The sequence below is a fragment of the Talpa occidentalis genome, unplaced genomic scaffold (assembly GCF_014898055.3).
Source record: "Talpa occidentalis isolate TD23 unplaced genomic scaffold, MPIMG_talOcc4v2.1 talOcc4.4, whole genome shotgun sequence".
NCBI classification, from domain to species: domain Eukaryota; kingdom Metazoa; phylum Chordata; class Mammalia; order Eulipotyphla; family Talpidae; genus Talpa; species Talpa occidentalis.
Window position 1 is genome coordinate 110,953,824 of NW_023604295.1, and position 17,276 is coordinate 110,971,099.

General features: G+C 48.7%; 1 protein-coding gene across 3 annotated transcripts; it reads right to left on the minus strand.

Moving 5' to 3' along the window:
• Positions 1 to 804: 804 nt before the first annotated feature.
• On the minus strand, positions 805 to 16,920 carry RNF122 (ring finger protein 122). Of its 3 annotated transcripts, none has more exons than XM_037526030.2 (6): positions 16,494 to 16,920; positions 10,887 to 11,043; positions 5,334 to 5,379; positions 5,010 to 5,051; positions 3,764 to 3,843; positions 805 to 3,499 (listed from the first exon to the last, which is right to left on the minus strand). In XM_037526030.2, exons 1-6 carry the CDS (start codon positions 16,516 to 16,518, stop codon positions 3,385 to 3,387), a joined length of 465 nt encoding a protein of 154 aa, XP_037381927.1. In that variant the 5' UTR covers positions 16,519 to 16,920; the 3' UTR covers positions 805 to 3,384. The 3 variants fall into 3 exon arrangements, with proteins under 3 accessions (XP_037381927.1, XP_037381926.1, XP_037381928.1); XM_037526029.2 differs by having other exon boundaries at positions 3,764 to 3,846; XM_037526031.2 differs by lacking the exon at positions 16,494 to 16,920 and adding an exon at positions 15,725 to 16,005 and having other exon boundaries at positions 3,764 to 3,846.
• Positions 16,921 to 17,276: the final 356 nt, after the last annotated feature.

Sequence of the window (17,276 nt, forward strand, 5' to 3'; positions counted from 1 at the left end):
CCTTGCCCATGTCTCAGCTCAGGAATTCTTTTTTTTTTTTTTAAAGATTTATCTAAGAACTGAGGTGTAAGCCAGAGGTACAGGGGGCGAGGTGATTCACCAGAGACAGAATGGGGAGCAGAACAGGCAGATGTACTGAAAGACACTGCTGAGGGGAGCAGCAGGCGAGACAGGAGAGGTCTGCTGCGCCATGTGGGTTGCTACCTGGCTGACCAGGGTGCGAACTCATGCTGTAGTGGCTGGTGATAGTGTGATAGCACTGTCTTTAACCCCTGTGCCACCAAGGAGGACCAAGCTCAGGTATCCTTGCAGACACCCCGGCTGTCACTTCAACCATGTTGAGATAGGGGTCTCTGCCCTGCAAGTCTACTCAAGCAAAATACAATGTGCTTCTGCCCTTTCCCAAGGGCGGACTTGGGACTATTTAACTTGTGATCGGCTTCTGTCAGTTCATCTGATCAGCGAAAAAGTATCCAGTTTCCTTTCTCAGTGTTCTGTAGTGCCATTCTACCTAACTCTACTGTTGTTGTTGGTTTTTTTTTTTTTTTTTTTTTTTTTAATTTATACAAGCACTGGGTACAGTCAGAAGCGCGGAGGGTGAGAGAATTCACCAGAGCCAGAGCGGGGAGCAGAACAGGCAGACCGACGAAACACACTGCTGAGGGGAGCAGCAGGCGCGGCAGGAGAGGTCTGAGTGCCATGTGGGACCCTCGCAGGCGGCCGGGGATCAAACTGGTGCTGCAGAGGCTGTGGGCAGCTTTGCAGCCCAGTGCTCAACCACTGCGCCACGAGGGAGGCCCTCTACCTAACTGTATTGGAGCAGTATTTTTACCCAGTCATTTTGATTTCAGGGCATTGCGATTCAAATTTGCAAACACAGACATTTTGGTGCCTCGATTTAGTCAGACTATGTCAACAGTGATAACTTTTCTTTGAGAAGGGGAGAAGGTGAGATAGGAGCATGTAGATGGTGAACCCAACCTAGACCACCTGTTTGCCTCACTGCCTCTCTGGCACGCATCCCATGTGAGGCCTCAACAGGAGCTACAGGGCTGGCTTTGTGTCTTGCTCAGAAAATGCATTTTACTCTCCCATAGTACAGCTAGCTAGTGGCACTAGAGGAAGAAGTGGTGCCCCCAATGAGGCAAGTTACAGCACTGGAGGGCTGGCAGCAGCAAGCTCAAGGTAGAGGCTTTAAGGAGGAACGGGGTGAAAGAGGTAGCAAAACTGGGGCACCCGTGAGCCATGAGCCCCACCAGGACAAATGGCGCCATTGTCACTCAGACCACCCAGTGCTGTCAGCTCCTCAGGTCAATCCACCATGAGCCCCAACTGTGCTGACAGCCTCATGGCGGGAGGACAACGCACTTCCCCTTTAGTGCTCCTGTGGCTGGTTGGGCACTTCCCATACATCTGCACCCGCCACCACACTATACTTTGCTCAACCAACGTTCCTCCAGGCTCCCTGGGCTTCTCCATCCAATAGGGGCAGGCACAGCCCAGCTGCTCTAGGCTTATGATAGCCAAGAGAATTGTTTCTAACATTCTCAGCCCACTTTGTTTACCTTTAACTAACTCAGCACCCCCTTGAGTCACTGACAGAATAAAGTTAGAGGGTACGGGTATAAGATGACTTATAGGTATAGGCCAAATATGCCAGGGTATAAAATGTCAATCAACAGGGCCTCCCTGGTGGCGCAGCGGTTGAGCTCAGCGCTGTGAAGCTGTCCTCAGCCTCTGCAGCGCAGGTCCGATTCCCGGCTGGCCAGGGAGAAACCCACATGGCGTGGCAGATCTCTCCTGTCTTGCCCTCTGCTCCCCTCAGCAGTGTTTTCAGTCATCTGCCTGTTCTGCTCCCCGGTCTGTTTCGGGTGAATTCTCTCACCCTCCTGCGTCTCTGGCCTGTACCCAAGTTCTTGCATAAATAAATAAATCTTAAAAAAAATTAAAAAAATAGCTTTAAAATGTCAATCAACACTTATCAACGTGACACAGGAGGGTAGCACTGACCGTCAGCTAGCAGGTAAGAAAAAATAAGGGAAAAAAGATCAAGCCTTGATGGGCAACAATCACATCTCTTCCACTGTGCTAAGAGTACAATTGATAGCATTACAGTAGAATTCTATTAATTTCAAGTCTCACATTGATGAAATGCTATGGTATCAAATAGTGCCTTTCTTTAGACATATTCCAGAAATCAGACAAATAGCCTGGCTCTGATAGTCTAAAAGCACTTGACTTGGGTCCTGACCCAAGTCCTGACCTGTGTAGTCCAGGTTATACTATAACATCAATTTTTCTTTGAAAAGATCAGAATTTTTGGGTGTGCTTGTGTTTGGGTTGAGTTTAGGGAAGAAGAGGTAGGTAGAGAACTTTGCTCTGTTGGCAGAAAAGGGCCAACAGACACAGGCCACAACCACAGGCAAAAAGTTAGAGAAACCTGTTATTAAATTTAATTTTCTTTAAATACATAGTTTCCCCCCACCCTCACCCCCACATGGGGAGGGACAGAAAACCTCCACCCACTCTGTTTGGGGATCCCATGTATAAAGCCTGAGATGGTGGGGATGCAGTATAAAAATACTATTTACAAAGGGAAAGGTATCTGTTGCTACATTAACCTTCAGATACTCCCCAACCCCAGGCCCCTCTTGCTTCTTTAGAGAATGGCCCTGGGAATCCATGTAAGTGTCTATCCTTCCTTTAGAGGGAACTGGACCCCATGGAATAGGAAGCTCTGGGATTAACTGAGGAAGAGAATGAATGGATAGCACCTCAAACCCTAGCAGGGAGAAGGGCTTGCCCTTCATCACCCCATAGTCAGCAGGCCGGCTGGCCAGTCTTTTTTTCCTTAGTTCCCTGTAAACACTGGCTTTCCTTTCATATGTCCCCACTCTTGCTGACTTCCCAGAGAGCCTTCCTCACTTCCACTGGAGGCACTTGGTTCTTCAATCTTTCCTTCCTCCCTTCTAGACTTCCCATGGAAGGAGCGGGGAGTACAGGAAAGGTTGTAGGTGGGATGGAACCCATCTTATCCCTTCCTCTATGTCAAGGTAGCTTGTCCTCCTAAGGGGGTCCCTCCAGGGGTAGACCCCAAGTTCTTGAACAGGTAGGGGTGGCTTTCCTTCCCTAGAGCAGGGATAAGGCAGGTACATAGTCCAGTACCACATACAGTGGTCTTGATGGCTGAGTCACAAGGAGGAAGGCCTCAGGAGGCAGAAAGGTGGGGAGTCTGGTCTCCCCCTGAAGGTGATAGGCCAGCCCTGCACTGTGTCCCCTCCAGGTGAGCATGGCCATCACCACCCAACAGTCTGGTTCACTGTGGCTGTGCAGAGGGACCAGGCAGCCCCAGGACTTCTCCAGGCCTGGCTATGGCAGCAGCACTCACACCAGTTCATCCAGGAGGATCCCGATGCTCTGGGTGGCCTCCGAGGGGCCGGCAATGGGCTTGTTACACATCGGACACACACAGCGCACTTCCAGCCACTTCACAAGACACCTGAGGGCAGAAGGAGACTTGGTTTTCCCTAAGAAGATACTCCAAGCTGCTCCACTTATCTCTATTCATGGGGCCCATCTGCCGTTAGAACAAAAACATCACTGTCCCTATCCCAATACACCCGTCCAGCTTGCCTGGTGTATGGAGATGATACAGGGCAGGGGGTGGGTGGGACGTACAGGGACTGGAGGTTCTAGAAGATGCTCCCTGCTTATTTCTTCCAAAAGGCACCCCTGGACATGCATCCCCACCATGAACACTTACTTCCGGTGGAAGGCATGTTGGCATGGAAGCACGCCTAACTCATCCTTGCCCTTGAAGTCTTCCAGACAGACTGCACAGGTCTGCTGTGGAAAGGAATGGGGCAGCGTGAAAGGAGAGCAGGGAAGAATCTCATACCCATCCATGAAGACTGAGTTCCTCCAGTCTTCTCATCAGCCTAAGAAACTTCAGTCATCATCCCAAAACTGCACTGACAGTTCAGTTGCCATTAACCACATGCGACTGTTTAACCCAAATAAGATGAAATTAACAATTTATTTCCTCTGCTTTACTAGCTGTGTTTCAAGTGCTCCACAGCCACATGTGGCTAGTGGCTCCCACATGTTCAGTGCAGATAATAGAAACTTCCTTCGGACACTGCTCTTCTGGAGGACTGGCTTTCAATCCTTTCCAACCAGTACATCTGGCAAGGGTTAAGGATGGGGGACGGTGTATGTGGTCAGCTACATTCTCACACCCCTGCTCCTTACCGGCTAGCCCCTTTGATCTCAGTTGATTTGCTCTTTTAGGGCAGGCATTAGGAAACATCTGAACTTGCTGAGATGTAATAGCAGACATCAAAAATAAGGATGAAATGAGGCCTTGTCTGGGGCTGCCTATGTCTGGTAATAGTGGTGATTCTATTCCTTTTCCTCTCACTCCCAGACAAGCACACATATATTCTGCATAGGAGCGTGTGGGCATGGAAGGAGGCTTTGGGAAATGAGTTAGGTGGCCTCAAAGGCATAGGTGAGAAAGGAACAGGAAGTGGCCTATTTCTCAGAGTCAGGGTGGGGAAAGGAATGGAGGAGTGACAGGAAAGTACCACAGGAATAATGCCTCAGTCAGATCCAGGCCTGTAAGACAATGTAGATGCCAGAGCAAAGCTAGGACATGGGGTCTGAACATGCAGAAAGTTAAAAGCTGGATCGTGCTTATGGCATCAACTAGGATGACCACTCTTCCCTTCAAGATTATGTAGCCCCATCTCTCTGGGGCCACGAGTCACTGCTTACTCAAACCCTTATGTGATTGATCCCTTTATAAAGTTTTCTCCTTGGCTCCAGATGTGAGTTCCACATATTGATTACCTGCTGGGTAATCAATGGCCCTGCTGGGTCTTCTTGGCCCAAGAAGACACAAAAGAGGGGACTAAAAGGTCCCTTAGAGGGTCCAAGCTGTGTGCCAGTGAGGACGCCTTGGGCCTTACCCACTGGGGCCCTCCCTTGTGCTGCTCCATTACACTCACCCCATATAATTGTGACTTCTTGGCGTCGCCTTTGAGTACCACCTGGAAAGAAATGAGAAGGCAAGGCTTCAGAAGGAAACAAGCCCAGGGACTGGAGTATCAACCCACAAAGGGATCCCTAGTCCTTCACAGTGGTACCCCCTTCTTCATGCCTCCCTATGCAGGGCTGAGCTTTGGGCACTGACTGGGCTCTGCAGACAGAGAAAGGTGTCAGAAAAGGGCAAGAGGGGAGGCCTGGGGGATTCCAGGCTTACGCTTGCTCTCCTCCCCTGTCTAGCAGGACAAACATGGAGAAGGTGTCTCAGGAAAAGGCGTGCACGTTACCTCCTTATATCCATATCGTTCACTCTGTGCCTGGTTCCGGAGTTTGCTGGGGGAGAAAGCAGGAGGGGAAAGGTTACCAGGGCTTTGCACAGGGCCATTCAAAATTGGGAGGATGGGTTGGCTGCTTGGGCATTCTTCTGGGGTGGGGAGGGATGCTCCCCACTGGAGTGTCCCACCCCATAGACATCATGGGGTACGGTTGGACCAATCAGGTCACAGAGAATGGATTAAAGACTCAGCTCCTTACTCAGGCTCGATCACTTTGAAACTTACTGTCAGGTCCCAGAGATTAGAGAATTCTCACAGTGCATCCTGAATAGTTCTCCCTGCTATCTCCCTAAAGTTGGTCAATTCCTTCAGACTCCCAAAATATATAGATCAGCAATCTGCCTACTGAGTACAGAGAAGTAAGATGCTGTTTAAAAGTTATTTTCATTAAGCCAGGGTAGCAGGATAAATAAATCGCTGTTGACCCTGGGGAATTTTCCATCTGGGGAACACAAGTATTCTGGAACCAAAGCACACTCTTCACTTCCCAATGCCAAGCAAATACAAACTACTCCTTTTTGTTCCTTCTTTTTCTCTCAAGCTAGTGGCCTATATACAGCCCAAGTCTCAATGCTCAAAACACAGGATGCTGTTACTTACGGCAATAGCATACTGGTTATTGAGGATTTGCTCTGCACTTCGATCCTTAAACATTCATCTATGTTCTTATTGATTCCCAACAACTTTAAAAGGAAGATACTTTCTTCTTTATAGTTGAGGAAAATGAAGTTCAAAGAAGTCAAAAAACTTGCCCAAATTTGCAAGGTGATTGGCAGATGAGTCTGAGTTTAGTCAAAGTCTATCTGAATACAGAGTCCAAACTCTAACACACAGTGTGGCCTGTTTCACCTACTAGGTGAGCCACATCATAATTCTGAGAACATGATTTAGTCTTTGGAAATTGCCTTCCAATCACCAAGCCTACAACTCTCAAATGGCTTACTATGTGAATGACTGGGGCCATGATTATGCACACACACACACACACACACACACACACACACACTCTGTCATTTTATTTTCAGTGAGGAGACCCTGAATTCTTCAGGCAGCTCTATGGATTTCTATATATGGGAGTCAGATGCTTCCCCACTGATCATTTCTCTGTAGGTCTAGGTTATTTCTCCTCCCTCGCCAGTGGTCTGGTTATCAGAAATCCACCAAGAGTAGGAGCAGCAAACTATGGTCTGAGCACCAAATCCAGTTTACCACTTGATCAGGCCTATGAGCCAAGAATGACATTTTTCCTTAGGTGGTTGAAAGTAGAAATCAAAAGAATATTTCATATTAAAATTATTAGAAAGTCAAACACCAGCATCCATATAATTTTATTAGAAACTCAAATACCAGCATCCATATAATTTTGTTGGAACATAGTCATGCTTACACTTCACACATTGTCTATGGCTGCTTTTGCAGAGTGGGGTTGGATAGTTGAGAGAGACAGCATATAACCGGCAAAACCTTGAATACCTGACCTTTTGTAGAAAAAGTTTGCGAACTGAGTTAGAAGCAGAGAATCTCAAGTCATGAGCCTCAGTCAAATGGGGGTGAGATAAGGTGCTGCACACGCACTACAGAGAAGGTCAAACTGCTTACAAAGTGGGAGAGGAGGTGGGGGCAGAGCCACATCCCAAGCACAATCAGGAAGCAGAAAAGATCAGGCTGCCTACCACCTCACCATCCCTATCAGGAAGTCAGGGTCACAGTAGGTGGTGTGTGCCTGGAGCCTTAGGAACTCCAAGCCATCTGGATTCCTGCCATGAGGTTGAGGCCTGGGACAGTTTGTCCATTCCCTCTCCCTCTTCCCTATATGAGGGTTTCTAGTCATTGTTGGGTTGTGGGGCTACAGACCTAACCCAGGACTCTCACATTTCCATCCTTAACTTTGCATACAACTTCTTGGTCCAGAAAAGACTTTCATATCTGTATATATATGTATGTATTATACATACATGCATTTCTGTCCCAACTTCCAAATGAGAGGGCGGGGGAGGATACATGGAAAGCTTCAATGAACTGCTGTTAGCAGACTGACAACAAGCTATGCTAGGAAGGAAGTGTTCTGATTGCCAGGGCACAGCTCAACCACCTTCTGAGGAGACGCTGTTGCTGCTACCAGATACACACAGTAAATAAGGAAGTGGTAAGAGTCTGCTTTTTATTTCTGGGAGAACGAGGGAACGCACACGTCTTTGTGCCTCACTCCCTCACCGGCACCATGGCTATGATTATGCAGTGTGGTCTGTGCCTTCCTGCTTGCTGAGTTCGGGGATCATGGGCTATATCCTCCTTCGCCACCCTCATGCCTTTTGTCCTCCTGACTCCCTTGAATGGTCTTACCCAAGTGTAGGGTAAATGGTTTTCAGGCTTTTCTGCCCTCCCACCATTAGGATTGCACTGCCTGATGGGGCACCTGCAGTTGTTACATTGTTGTAAGCTGTGTTTTTTAACTTCTGTGGGCCATGGCTCAGTATAGAGATATTCACAAGGGAGGTAGAGGCAGCAGAGAGAGAGAAGGGGAGAAAGAAGGCCAGAGAAGCCAAGAGTGAGGACTTGTCAGGGGGCTTGGAGGCCTGCTGGCTTCCTGTCCACCCCCACCCCGGCACCCCTGCCTGCTGTGTACCTGGTTGCTGCACTCCATGTAAAAGCTCACTAAAAGCCTGAGAAAGCCACCGAGGGCTACAGGACTCTCCTTTCCCCATCTGCTCAGATCATGGAAAATCAGCCCTGTGACCATCCTGCTCCTACACCAAAGATCGCCTGGAAGTCTGGCCCTGCGCCCAGGACTAGCTGAACAGTGAAGCGCCTCAGTGCTGCATGCAGGTTTCCAGATCAGGAAGGTATAGACAGTGATGAAATGGGGTCCAAAAGGTTGCAAGGGAAACAAAGCAAAAAGCAAAACCCTGAACCATCCCAGTGGGAGAGGTAAAGCCACCAACTCTGGACAGGTGGCCTTCTCAGCTGTTGGATGAGCAAAGGAACTAAAAATACCCTCATTTTAATAAGACCATTTCTAGCCACTGCCAGCGGGCTCTCCTTTGCTTTTCTCTTTTGGAACAAACAATGCAGTCAGGCCCTGAAAATAATTATTCCTTTCCTGCCTATTTATGCTTCACTGGCCCCTCCATCCTGTGTAGGGCAGAGGTCAGCTCTTGGGAGGCTGGGGAGGAGGAGCGAGGGGGAGCTGGGAGTGGGGGTTGGCCTTGGCGGATGAGCTCACCATGTAGGGAGCAGCAGTCGTGGGCTTATTTTGGCTGAAGAGGAAACCAAGAAGCGGGGAGAGGAAGTGGCCTCTATGCTTGTGTGTCTTTCTATATATAGATATCCACAGGCTGCCACACTGGCAAGCCTCTGGAACCATGAAACTCCAGGGTCAACTGCCTCCAGGCAGCCTGCACAGCAGAGGGTGCGGTGATGGAGGCCAGATTACTGCAGGAGGGACAGGTGGTGTCGCAGAGTGCCACCATGGGGGAAGCTTTTGGTTTCATGTGGTTACTGCCCTGCACTTTCTCCAGCCAAAGAAAAGTAAGTCAGCCGCACACAGCCCCATAGCTTGTTTTTCAGAGTCCCGATCGCTAGTTGCAAAGGGTGGTCACATGTGCCACAGTGCCACAGGTGCCCCCCACTTCCACCCAAGGAAGAAGATTCACAAAAAAATATGTAATAAGAGAAACGCAAATTACAAGACAATTAATAAAGGCACATACATGCGGAATCTGGAAGACTAGATAATCATCACCAGACTAGCCCACCGCCCTGTCTTTGATGCACGGCCTTAGGTAGAGAGATTTAACTGAACATGAATTTCCTCATTTATCAAGTGGTATTAGCCCTCCAAAACTGGAGAGATGTCCGAGAATTGAGTTAGACCACACTTGGCACACAAAAACCACTTGGTAAAGGGAAGCTAAAAACCCAAGTTCACGCCTTTTAGTGGCAGAATTAAGAAATGAATGCTGGTCACCCATTTATTGGCCCAGAGTGCTTTTCTGTGTTTTCTCCCTTTGACCACATTTTCATCTTGGCACATGTGTGCATTGGTGTGCATGTGAAGGAACCAAATATAGTTGGTTTTACAGACTCCTCCTAGTATCATAAATAAATCTTTGGTATTTAGTATGGCTCCATCTTTAGTCTCTGGGGAATTGCGTAAATTGCTTGGTATGGGGGGTGGGTGGGTTGTGGTCAGGCAGACAGTCTTTCAGGGGAAAAAAAACTCAGGCCTGAGGAATGGGGAAGGGGTGTAGGCATACCAGAAATCTATCCTCATCCCACTCAATCATTAGACAGCAATATTAGACTCAGTTGCACAAGAGGGGAGATAATCCATCATCTCCTCTGCATAGATTTTCAAATGGAAAATTCCATTCAAATTAAAATTCTGAGAAAGACGAGGCCCAAGGTACCAACTGCGAATAGTGAGGAGCAGGGCCTGGAGCACTTCACCTTCAAATAGGGGCTCCTCTGGCTTCGGGATGTGGACAAGCCTCTGCCTTCCCCCTAACTTCCTTCCAGGCAAAGCACTCAAATACACCCAGACACTTCAGCAGGGGGCCAGAACTCCCTTTTCCTGCATCTTAATTTAATCTGCTTAGATGCTTTGATCAGATAGTAGCTTAGAACCCAGTTGCTATCTATCCAGGCAGGTGGTGATGTGTGTGTTTTGGGAATAGGGAAGAGCTGGAAACTGGTTATCTCAATGACTATAAGGACACTAGCATGTTCCAGGGTTCAGGGATATGCACTGTTAACCAATTTACAGCATAGTTTTGTACAATGAGGAATACTTAATGCCAATAACACACCCTACTCAGAAACGCTCACTTAATTCCTACTCTAAATACCTGTCATGCCCAAAATTTTTGGTAGAAAATAGTCACCAGTTTCTCTATCTTTTAATAGGAGGGAGGAAACAGTTCCTGGAGCTTGGCTAGCCTTTCCAAACTCAAGTCTTCCCTGGGTCCCTAGCACAATTAAGAATAAGCGACATTTTCAGTTTTTATACTCTCAAAAATCAAGAGTTTACAAGGCAGAATAGGCTAGTGGCTCTCCAGATAGCAGCTTGTTAATAGTAGCATCTGGAGGGTTGACATTAGGATTTCCCAGGAGAGCAGAGGAACACGCCACTGATATAACTGATGCCCACCTAATCCTGGTCACCCAGAGGGTGTGGGTGAGGAGCAGAGAGACAGAGAAGAGACCACCAGTGGTATTACTTGGTCAGATAGTAATTCTAGGCAACCTTAGAATAACTGGCCAACAGGCATCTGGAACACAGCCCAATTCATGGTGACCTTATATGCTCTGGGACAACCTGATAGGCTGATGTAAATAGAAACACCAGGTCTCAGGGGCCTGGAAAGGGCAGGCTAAGCCCTCTCCTGAAAGCAGGGCCCCAGCAGGAGGCAAGGGAGTCTGCACTGGGAGTCTGGTTCAGCTAGCCCTACCCCAGGCCTCCTCCTCCTTGACTCCCTGTCCCAGGTCAGGCAGGGTGCCACTCACCTGATAAAATAGCAACAGAAGATGAGGCTCAGCATGAAGACAAAGATGCCCGTGCCAAAGATGACCATGTAGATGTTGAGAGGGAGGTCTTGGAAACTGATGGGTGGCATCGAACAGGACTTGTTGGTACTGACCAGTCCCAGGCCACAGAAACACCCTGCCAAGGAAGGGGGGAGGAAAAATATTATTATAGTTGGAAACTTACCAGAGAGCTCACACTACTCTGTGGCAGCAAGGCTGGAGAGAGAGAGAGATGGCAGACTCTGGGCTCCTAACTCTGATTTTATATCAGAGGGCTTTAGGTTTATATTGGAGCTCTAACATTTACTAGGTATGTAATCTTGGGTAAACTATTTAGCAAATCTATGAAATGAGACAGTGCACATAGCACTTAAAACAGGATCCGTGCAGGGGAATCAAGGAATCTGGCAATGGGCAGAAAATGCAAAAATCCATTCTATCAGGCAGAAGCCCATATAATGCATGAGTGAAATGAAGGGTCAGGGGTGAGAAAATGTTTATTTGGGTTCCAACTCTGCCTTCTCCCTAGATATGTGACCTAAGCTTCAGTTTGTCATATGGGAACAAGAGAAAATAACACAAGGCCCCAAAATAATGGTATATGAAATACGCTTTGTAAATTGTGAAGTGCAAATGCAAAGGTCATTTGTCATATATTAAGCCACCTGCTCCAGGACCAGAATAGCAATTGTTCACTGAAAGGCTGGGCCGGCATTCCAGAAAGTGGTGGGGGACAGATGCAGGGGAGTTTGCAGCTTACTTTACTGGCTGCCTTCCCCATTTCCTGCTCAAAGACTCAGTACAGTCCCACCATGGCAGTGGCAACCTCCATCCCCCAATCAAGCTTGTTAGAAATGCAGACTCTCGGGTCCACCCCAGAGGAAGTGAATCAGAACCAACATTTTAACAAGTTCCCTAGGAGATGCATCTGCATATTCAGTGTGGGGAGCATTGACTAGCCACTAAATGTTTCTCCCCCTTGCCACATAATTCAGGCAGGGGTAAACCATGGCAATCACTTCCCCATGCCAGGGTTTGGTGTTGAGGTGGGTATGTGACTGAGTTCTGGCCTCAGAAACATGGAGGTAGTGTGCTGGAAAAGGAAAAATTTTTCTTTCCATACCATCTCCCCAAGATACCTGGAATGGTGCAGCCAATTTGCAGCTGGAAGCAGAATAGTTTGATTTAAAGCCAATAAGAGCTGAAGGGGGCAGGAAGGACAAAGAGGAAGAATCTTCAGTTCAGCTGAGTCACTGGGTACTAATCCTAGCACCACTCTGCTATCTTAGACTACTGGTTCTGAGTACAATTTCTGTACTTTTTAACCATAAAGGGGAAAAATATAGGCTATAAATAATAACACTTGGTTGGATGTTTTTTCCTGCTTGTGGGTAAAAATCTTATGGATCCAAAAAGTAAGCAACACCACTTGGATTTCAGAAAGCGATGAGACAAAAAAACTAAAATTTACCACATACCTGCTTCTCCCCTGGTACATGTTCATGCTATCAGCTTAACCTTTGTAATATCAAAATACAGAATGAATTTCCCCGTCGATGGGAAACTTCATAAAATCATAAAGTCATAAAATCATATCCTGTCTACAAACAGCTAAGAAGGCTCCATTCCATACACCTCTCTTCTCAAACCTCCAAAACATTAGGCACTTTTCTGACATCGTGGTGCACAGCCAGAACCCTTCAAATGCTTCAGAATTCTACATGATGGTCACCAAAGTCACCACAACTCAGCAGAAGATTGACTTGAAAGACAGGAAATCATCTTTGACATTGTACATACATTGCACATATCATGGACCTTCATTCTTTACATCAATCTAGTGACCAAATAATGAGTGTCTCTTCAAACCTTTCAGACTCTGTGCCTAATGCTATTGCCAAATCCCTACCCCAAAACAGATTTTGTGCCCAATTCTATTCCAAGTCCTATTCCAGACTTCTAATTGATGTCTGGTCCCTCATCTAATTTAGCCCACATGTCTGACATATCCTCCCACTTGGTTTTTACTCTGCATTTCCCAAACTCATGACTGGCTTCAAGTCCTCCCACATATGTATGAGCTAGGTCCCCTCTCAACCACCCCTTCAGTGTCTTGCAGCTTCACCTCATGTGATCTGGTCATCTCACTATTTTTTTTTTTAAGATTTATTTATTTATGTACACTAGAACTGGGGTACAGGCCAGAGGTGCAGGGGGTGAAAAGATTCACCAGAGACAGAGTGGGGAACAAAACAGGCAGACTGACGGAAATACACCACTGAGGGGAGCAGCCAGTAAGTCAGGAGAGGTCTGTGGCACCATGTGGGTAGTTCCCTGGCCGGGGATTGAACTCATGCTGCAGTGGCTGCAGATAGCTTCATAGGTTGCGTCTTAACCCCCAGCGCCACCAGGGAGGCCCCTCACTATTTCTTGTCCCATCTTGTCCACAGCTGCATCCTTGCTTTTGTTCATGTAGCTTTCCCTGTCTGAGACAGTGACAATCTTCCTCCACCCTTTCCCGCAGTCCACCACGCCTGATCCTTGTGGAGTCCAATCCCCTCACCCCGATGCTACAGTACTCACAGTCCAAGTCACAGGGTCTGGCCTGTTCACACTTACTAATAGCCTTACATTCACAATTGTTCCTAGAATCAATTTAACTCATGCATTGAAGCATTGTTCATATGAACAAGTCCCATGACAGACAGTGAAGATTAAAAAAAAGCTAAATAAGAATGACTAGATGATTTTATCTTATGTGGAAGAAGAGAGACACAAAGTTTTTCCATACAAAGTGAAGCACCGTGGTGCAGTGTGACCATGAGCCTGACACACCTGAAAGCTTTCTGGGCCATAGACTGTGACTTGACGTGTATTCCTCTCCCCCAGGCTCGTGTTTGGCTTGTCCTCAGCAACTGGTGAAGAGGTAAATAAATCCCAGTTTTCACAAACAACATGGTATCCTTGGCAAAAACTCCTACGTCTAAGTAGGGAGACTGACATTTGGGAAAATTGCCCAGAAACTGCCCTCAGCTAATGGATGACCAGTCAACCAACAAGTATTGTTGAGGGTCTGATTTATGCACCGACCTGGCATTGTCGGGAAACAAAAGCAAAAGTAGTTTTTGTGCTGAAAGATTTGCTGATCAAGTTGAAAAAATTAAGTAATTGCAGACTAAACTTTGCTGCGTCCAAAAAGAAAGTCCTTGCTTCTAGGTTCAACAGGGGTTAGAAGGAAAGTCATTTTCACCACCCCTCCGGCCTCCATTCAAATATTTTCTCTCTGTGGGCCAAAAGAGATCAATTTCTCATGAAGTCATGGACTTTCAATCTGCCCTGGAAAAGAGATCTAAGGAATCTCCTTGCAGGCAATTATGTTCTTTTTTTTTTTTTTTTTTGGTGGGACCCTTGCTGGTGGCCGGGAATGAACCGGCCCTGCAGAGGCTGCGGGCAGCCTTGCAGCCCAGCGCTCAACCACTGCGCCACCAGGGGAGGCCCAGGGAACTATGTTCTTAATATCAAGGAGACCTACCTCCCCTGCAGCGGCATCAATGGCCCACCCCTGCCTCAGCATATTGATGCCATCACAGACTCTAATCCTGTGGCTCTCCCATGCACCTCTATGAGCTGAATCCAGGTATCTTTAGAGTGCCAAAGAACCTGATGTGGTTTCCTGGAAACCTGCCAAGCAGTGGTTGCAGCAGAGGGTGTGTGTGTGCAAGCATTTGGCCCCAGCAGTGCCCTCCATCAGTTATCTTGACCATCTTGTCTGACAGCAGCTTGCCTTGGGCCTCTAGGACTGAGTCAGTGAGCTTGGGGGCTTTGCATGTTAAAAAGGTGGGTGAGAATAGCTTCTGGGCCAGAAGAGATGGTCCATTTGCAAATATTAAGATTTTTTTTTAAAAAAGAAAAAAACATATACTGGCTAAAAGCTGACACGGAGTAAGTAGTTTGTCCTCTAAAACTCACAAGGGCAGGATACCAATCCTAGGAAAGAAGGGTGGAGAGAGGGATTTGCTTCTTTGCTTCTTAGTCACTTTAAGAAGCGAAAAAATAAATGAGCAATCCTCTGCTAGACTACACCTCCCGTGAGAGGGCTGCCCCCCAAAAAGCCTAGGAATACTTAAAGTCCCCTTGGTTCTTCTCTCGAAGTCCCTGTTCCATTGTCTTGGCCCACCTATGGCTGTCTTGACATCAGAATGTCTCATCTCCCTTACCAGACTGGGAGCAGGAATGACGTCAAGAGAAGGGCTGGCCGAGAAAGACCAGTGGGTCTGGGAAATGCTTCTTCTTCCCAGCCACCGGGAATCTTTCCCAGATGCTGTGATGCACTGTTCTGTCCTCAACCCCCTTCCTCCACCCCCTATCTGGCAATGCCCGCCTATCACACACAGCTTCGTTCATTTTCAGGAAATTAGATCCTACTAGCAAGAGGAAGAGGGGGGTGGGGGACACTCATACACATGCTGCCCAAACCCTGCCTTAAAACAAAAGCCTCTTGAAATAATTAATCCAAGATCTGGCAGGAGTCTGCTCTCAGGGATGAATCTTTTTTTTTTCCTCCTACTAGCCAGCCTGCCATACTCAGAGATAAGGCCAGCTGCTCTCCTGCCCCCACCTCCCAAGCCCCGCCCTCCTCCAGAAACTCTCCAAGTGTTAGAACAAGGCAGTCAAAACCCTCGGGCCATTGGAGGATATTGTATCTACGGATCTGAACTGACCTACTTTTCAGAAAGACCCTCTTTTATGGTCGTTTGGGTGAGGGTTCCGACCCAAGCTCTGGACCACGTGAACCGCTGGGGGCGGGGGTGACAAACCTCAGGTGAGATGACTACAGCATCCCCCACACCAGGAAGCCGGTAGGGAGCAGGAGGGGTGACAGGGTCCGGAGGTGCAGTTACCACCAAGGCTCACGAGCTAGTGCCTCAGTCCAGCCTTGGCGCCAGAAGACACGGCTCCCGCCAGGTTAGCTCAGCACCCAAGGGTATCCAGGCGCCGAGATATCTGCCAGGCTTTATTAATTCCATACCGCCACGCTTTCATCCGGCGTCTTCCACAGGCACAAAGCACCCCCCTAGCAGCGGGGGGGGGGGGGGGAACCCCACAGAGACAGAGGCTGCCGCCCCCAAGTCCAGTCCCGCAGGCTGCCTTGTATACATATTTAAAATAGCCTGCAAAGTTTCGGGGCCGGGAACTTGAGCTCCCTCTAGGAGATCCCAGCCCGTGCGCGGATTTAATTCTCCTCCGACAACCACAACAAAGGACAGAGTTCGAGCGCACAAAGGCTAGGGAAGGGGGGAGAAGAGCGAAGCCGCCACACAAAGCCAGGGAACCCCTCGACTCTCACGCCCCCCGCCCGCCAAAGGTTCAGGCACCCTTCCTGACCCTCGAGTTAAACCTGGTTTTTTTTTTTTTTTTTTTCCAAATTCCGCGCTCGGCAGAGCAGAGTTGGGCGTCTGGACGCCTCCTGGACCGTCCGATCTCATGAGAAACTTGGCTCAAGAGGGCGAGAGCGCCCTCGGTGGGATCTTTAGCCTTGCGCCCCCTCCACGTCTCTCGCCCAGCCAGCGTCCGCTCGGGACTCACCGTTACACCACTGGAAAGGGTGCATCAATGAATTCTTGGCTGGCTTCCTCGGGCGAACGAGCGCAGGCGGCGGGTATGGCTGGCGAGGTGGGCGCAGCCGGCGGGTGTGCAGGGGAGGCCGGTGCGGTCCGCGGCACCGCCTTGCTCCAAAAGTCGAACTTCCTCCGGGGTGGGGGGGCTTCGGCGAAAAACCGGTTTTAGAGCAACAAAGAGAAAAGCGGAGAAAACAAGCAAACAGAAAGTGTCCTGTATCAAAGCACCACAGAAGAAATGTAGGAAGGGCCTCGGGGCTGGGGAGGATGTGGGGCCACAGAAAGGGGCGGGAGGACCCAGAGATTCTCGGCTCGGAGAGGAGGGAAAATCCTTAGGTGGAGGCGAGGCGCAGGTCCGGGGCGCGGAGGTGAGCAGACGGGGACTAGGAAACTGACACCGGCTGTGCACACCCCCTCCCATTTACTCCCTCCCGGGAAACCCCGCCCTCACCCCCGTCACCCGCCCTCCGGCCAATTAGAAGCATCCTCCTGGCCCCCGGGGTTCTGTGCAGGCCCGCCCCCTGTTGGGGGGGTGGTGGGGGTTCTTGGCATTGAGGGCTCCGCCCCCTTCACCTTCCCAATCTTGAGGAAACTTATGTGCAAAGAAGCCAGCTGCGCAGTGCGCACAGCGGAGTCGAAGTCGGCGGGGTGCCAGCCACCTCCGTCTGGACCTCAAGGAAAAGGAATAATTAGTGCCACGTTGTTTTCTGCCTTCAGATCTGTTGCTATTTAGCATTTCTATAGCTCTTTG

Excerpts from the sequence above, each read along its gene's own strand:
- RNF122 (XM_037526029.2), bottom strand. The coding sequence starts at position 16,518 with ATGCACCCTTTCCAGTGGTGTAACG. Across the intron at positions 5,380-10,886 it reads TTCTGTTGCTATTTTATCAG|CAAACTCCGGAACCAGGCAC; the intron begins GTGAGTGGCACC and ends TTTCTCCCCCAG. Across the intron at positions 3,847-5,009 it reads AGAAGTCACAATTATATGGG|CAGACCTGTGCAGTCTGTCT; the intron begins GTGAGTGTAATG and ends TCCTTTCCACAG.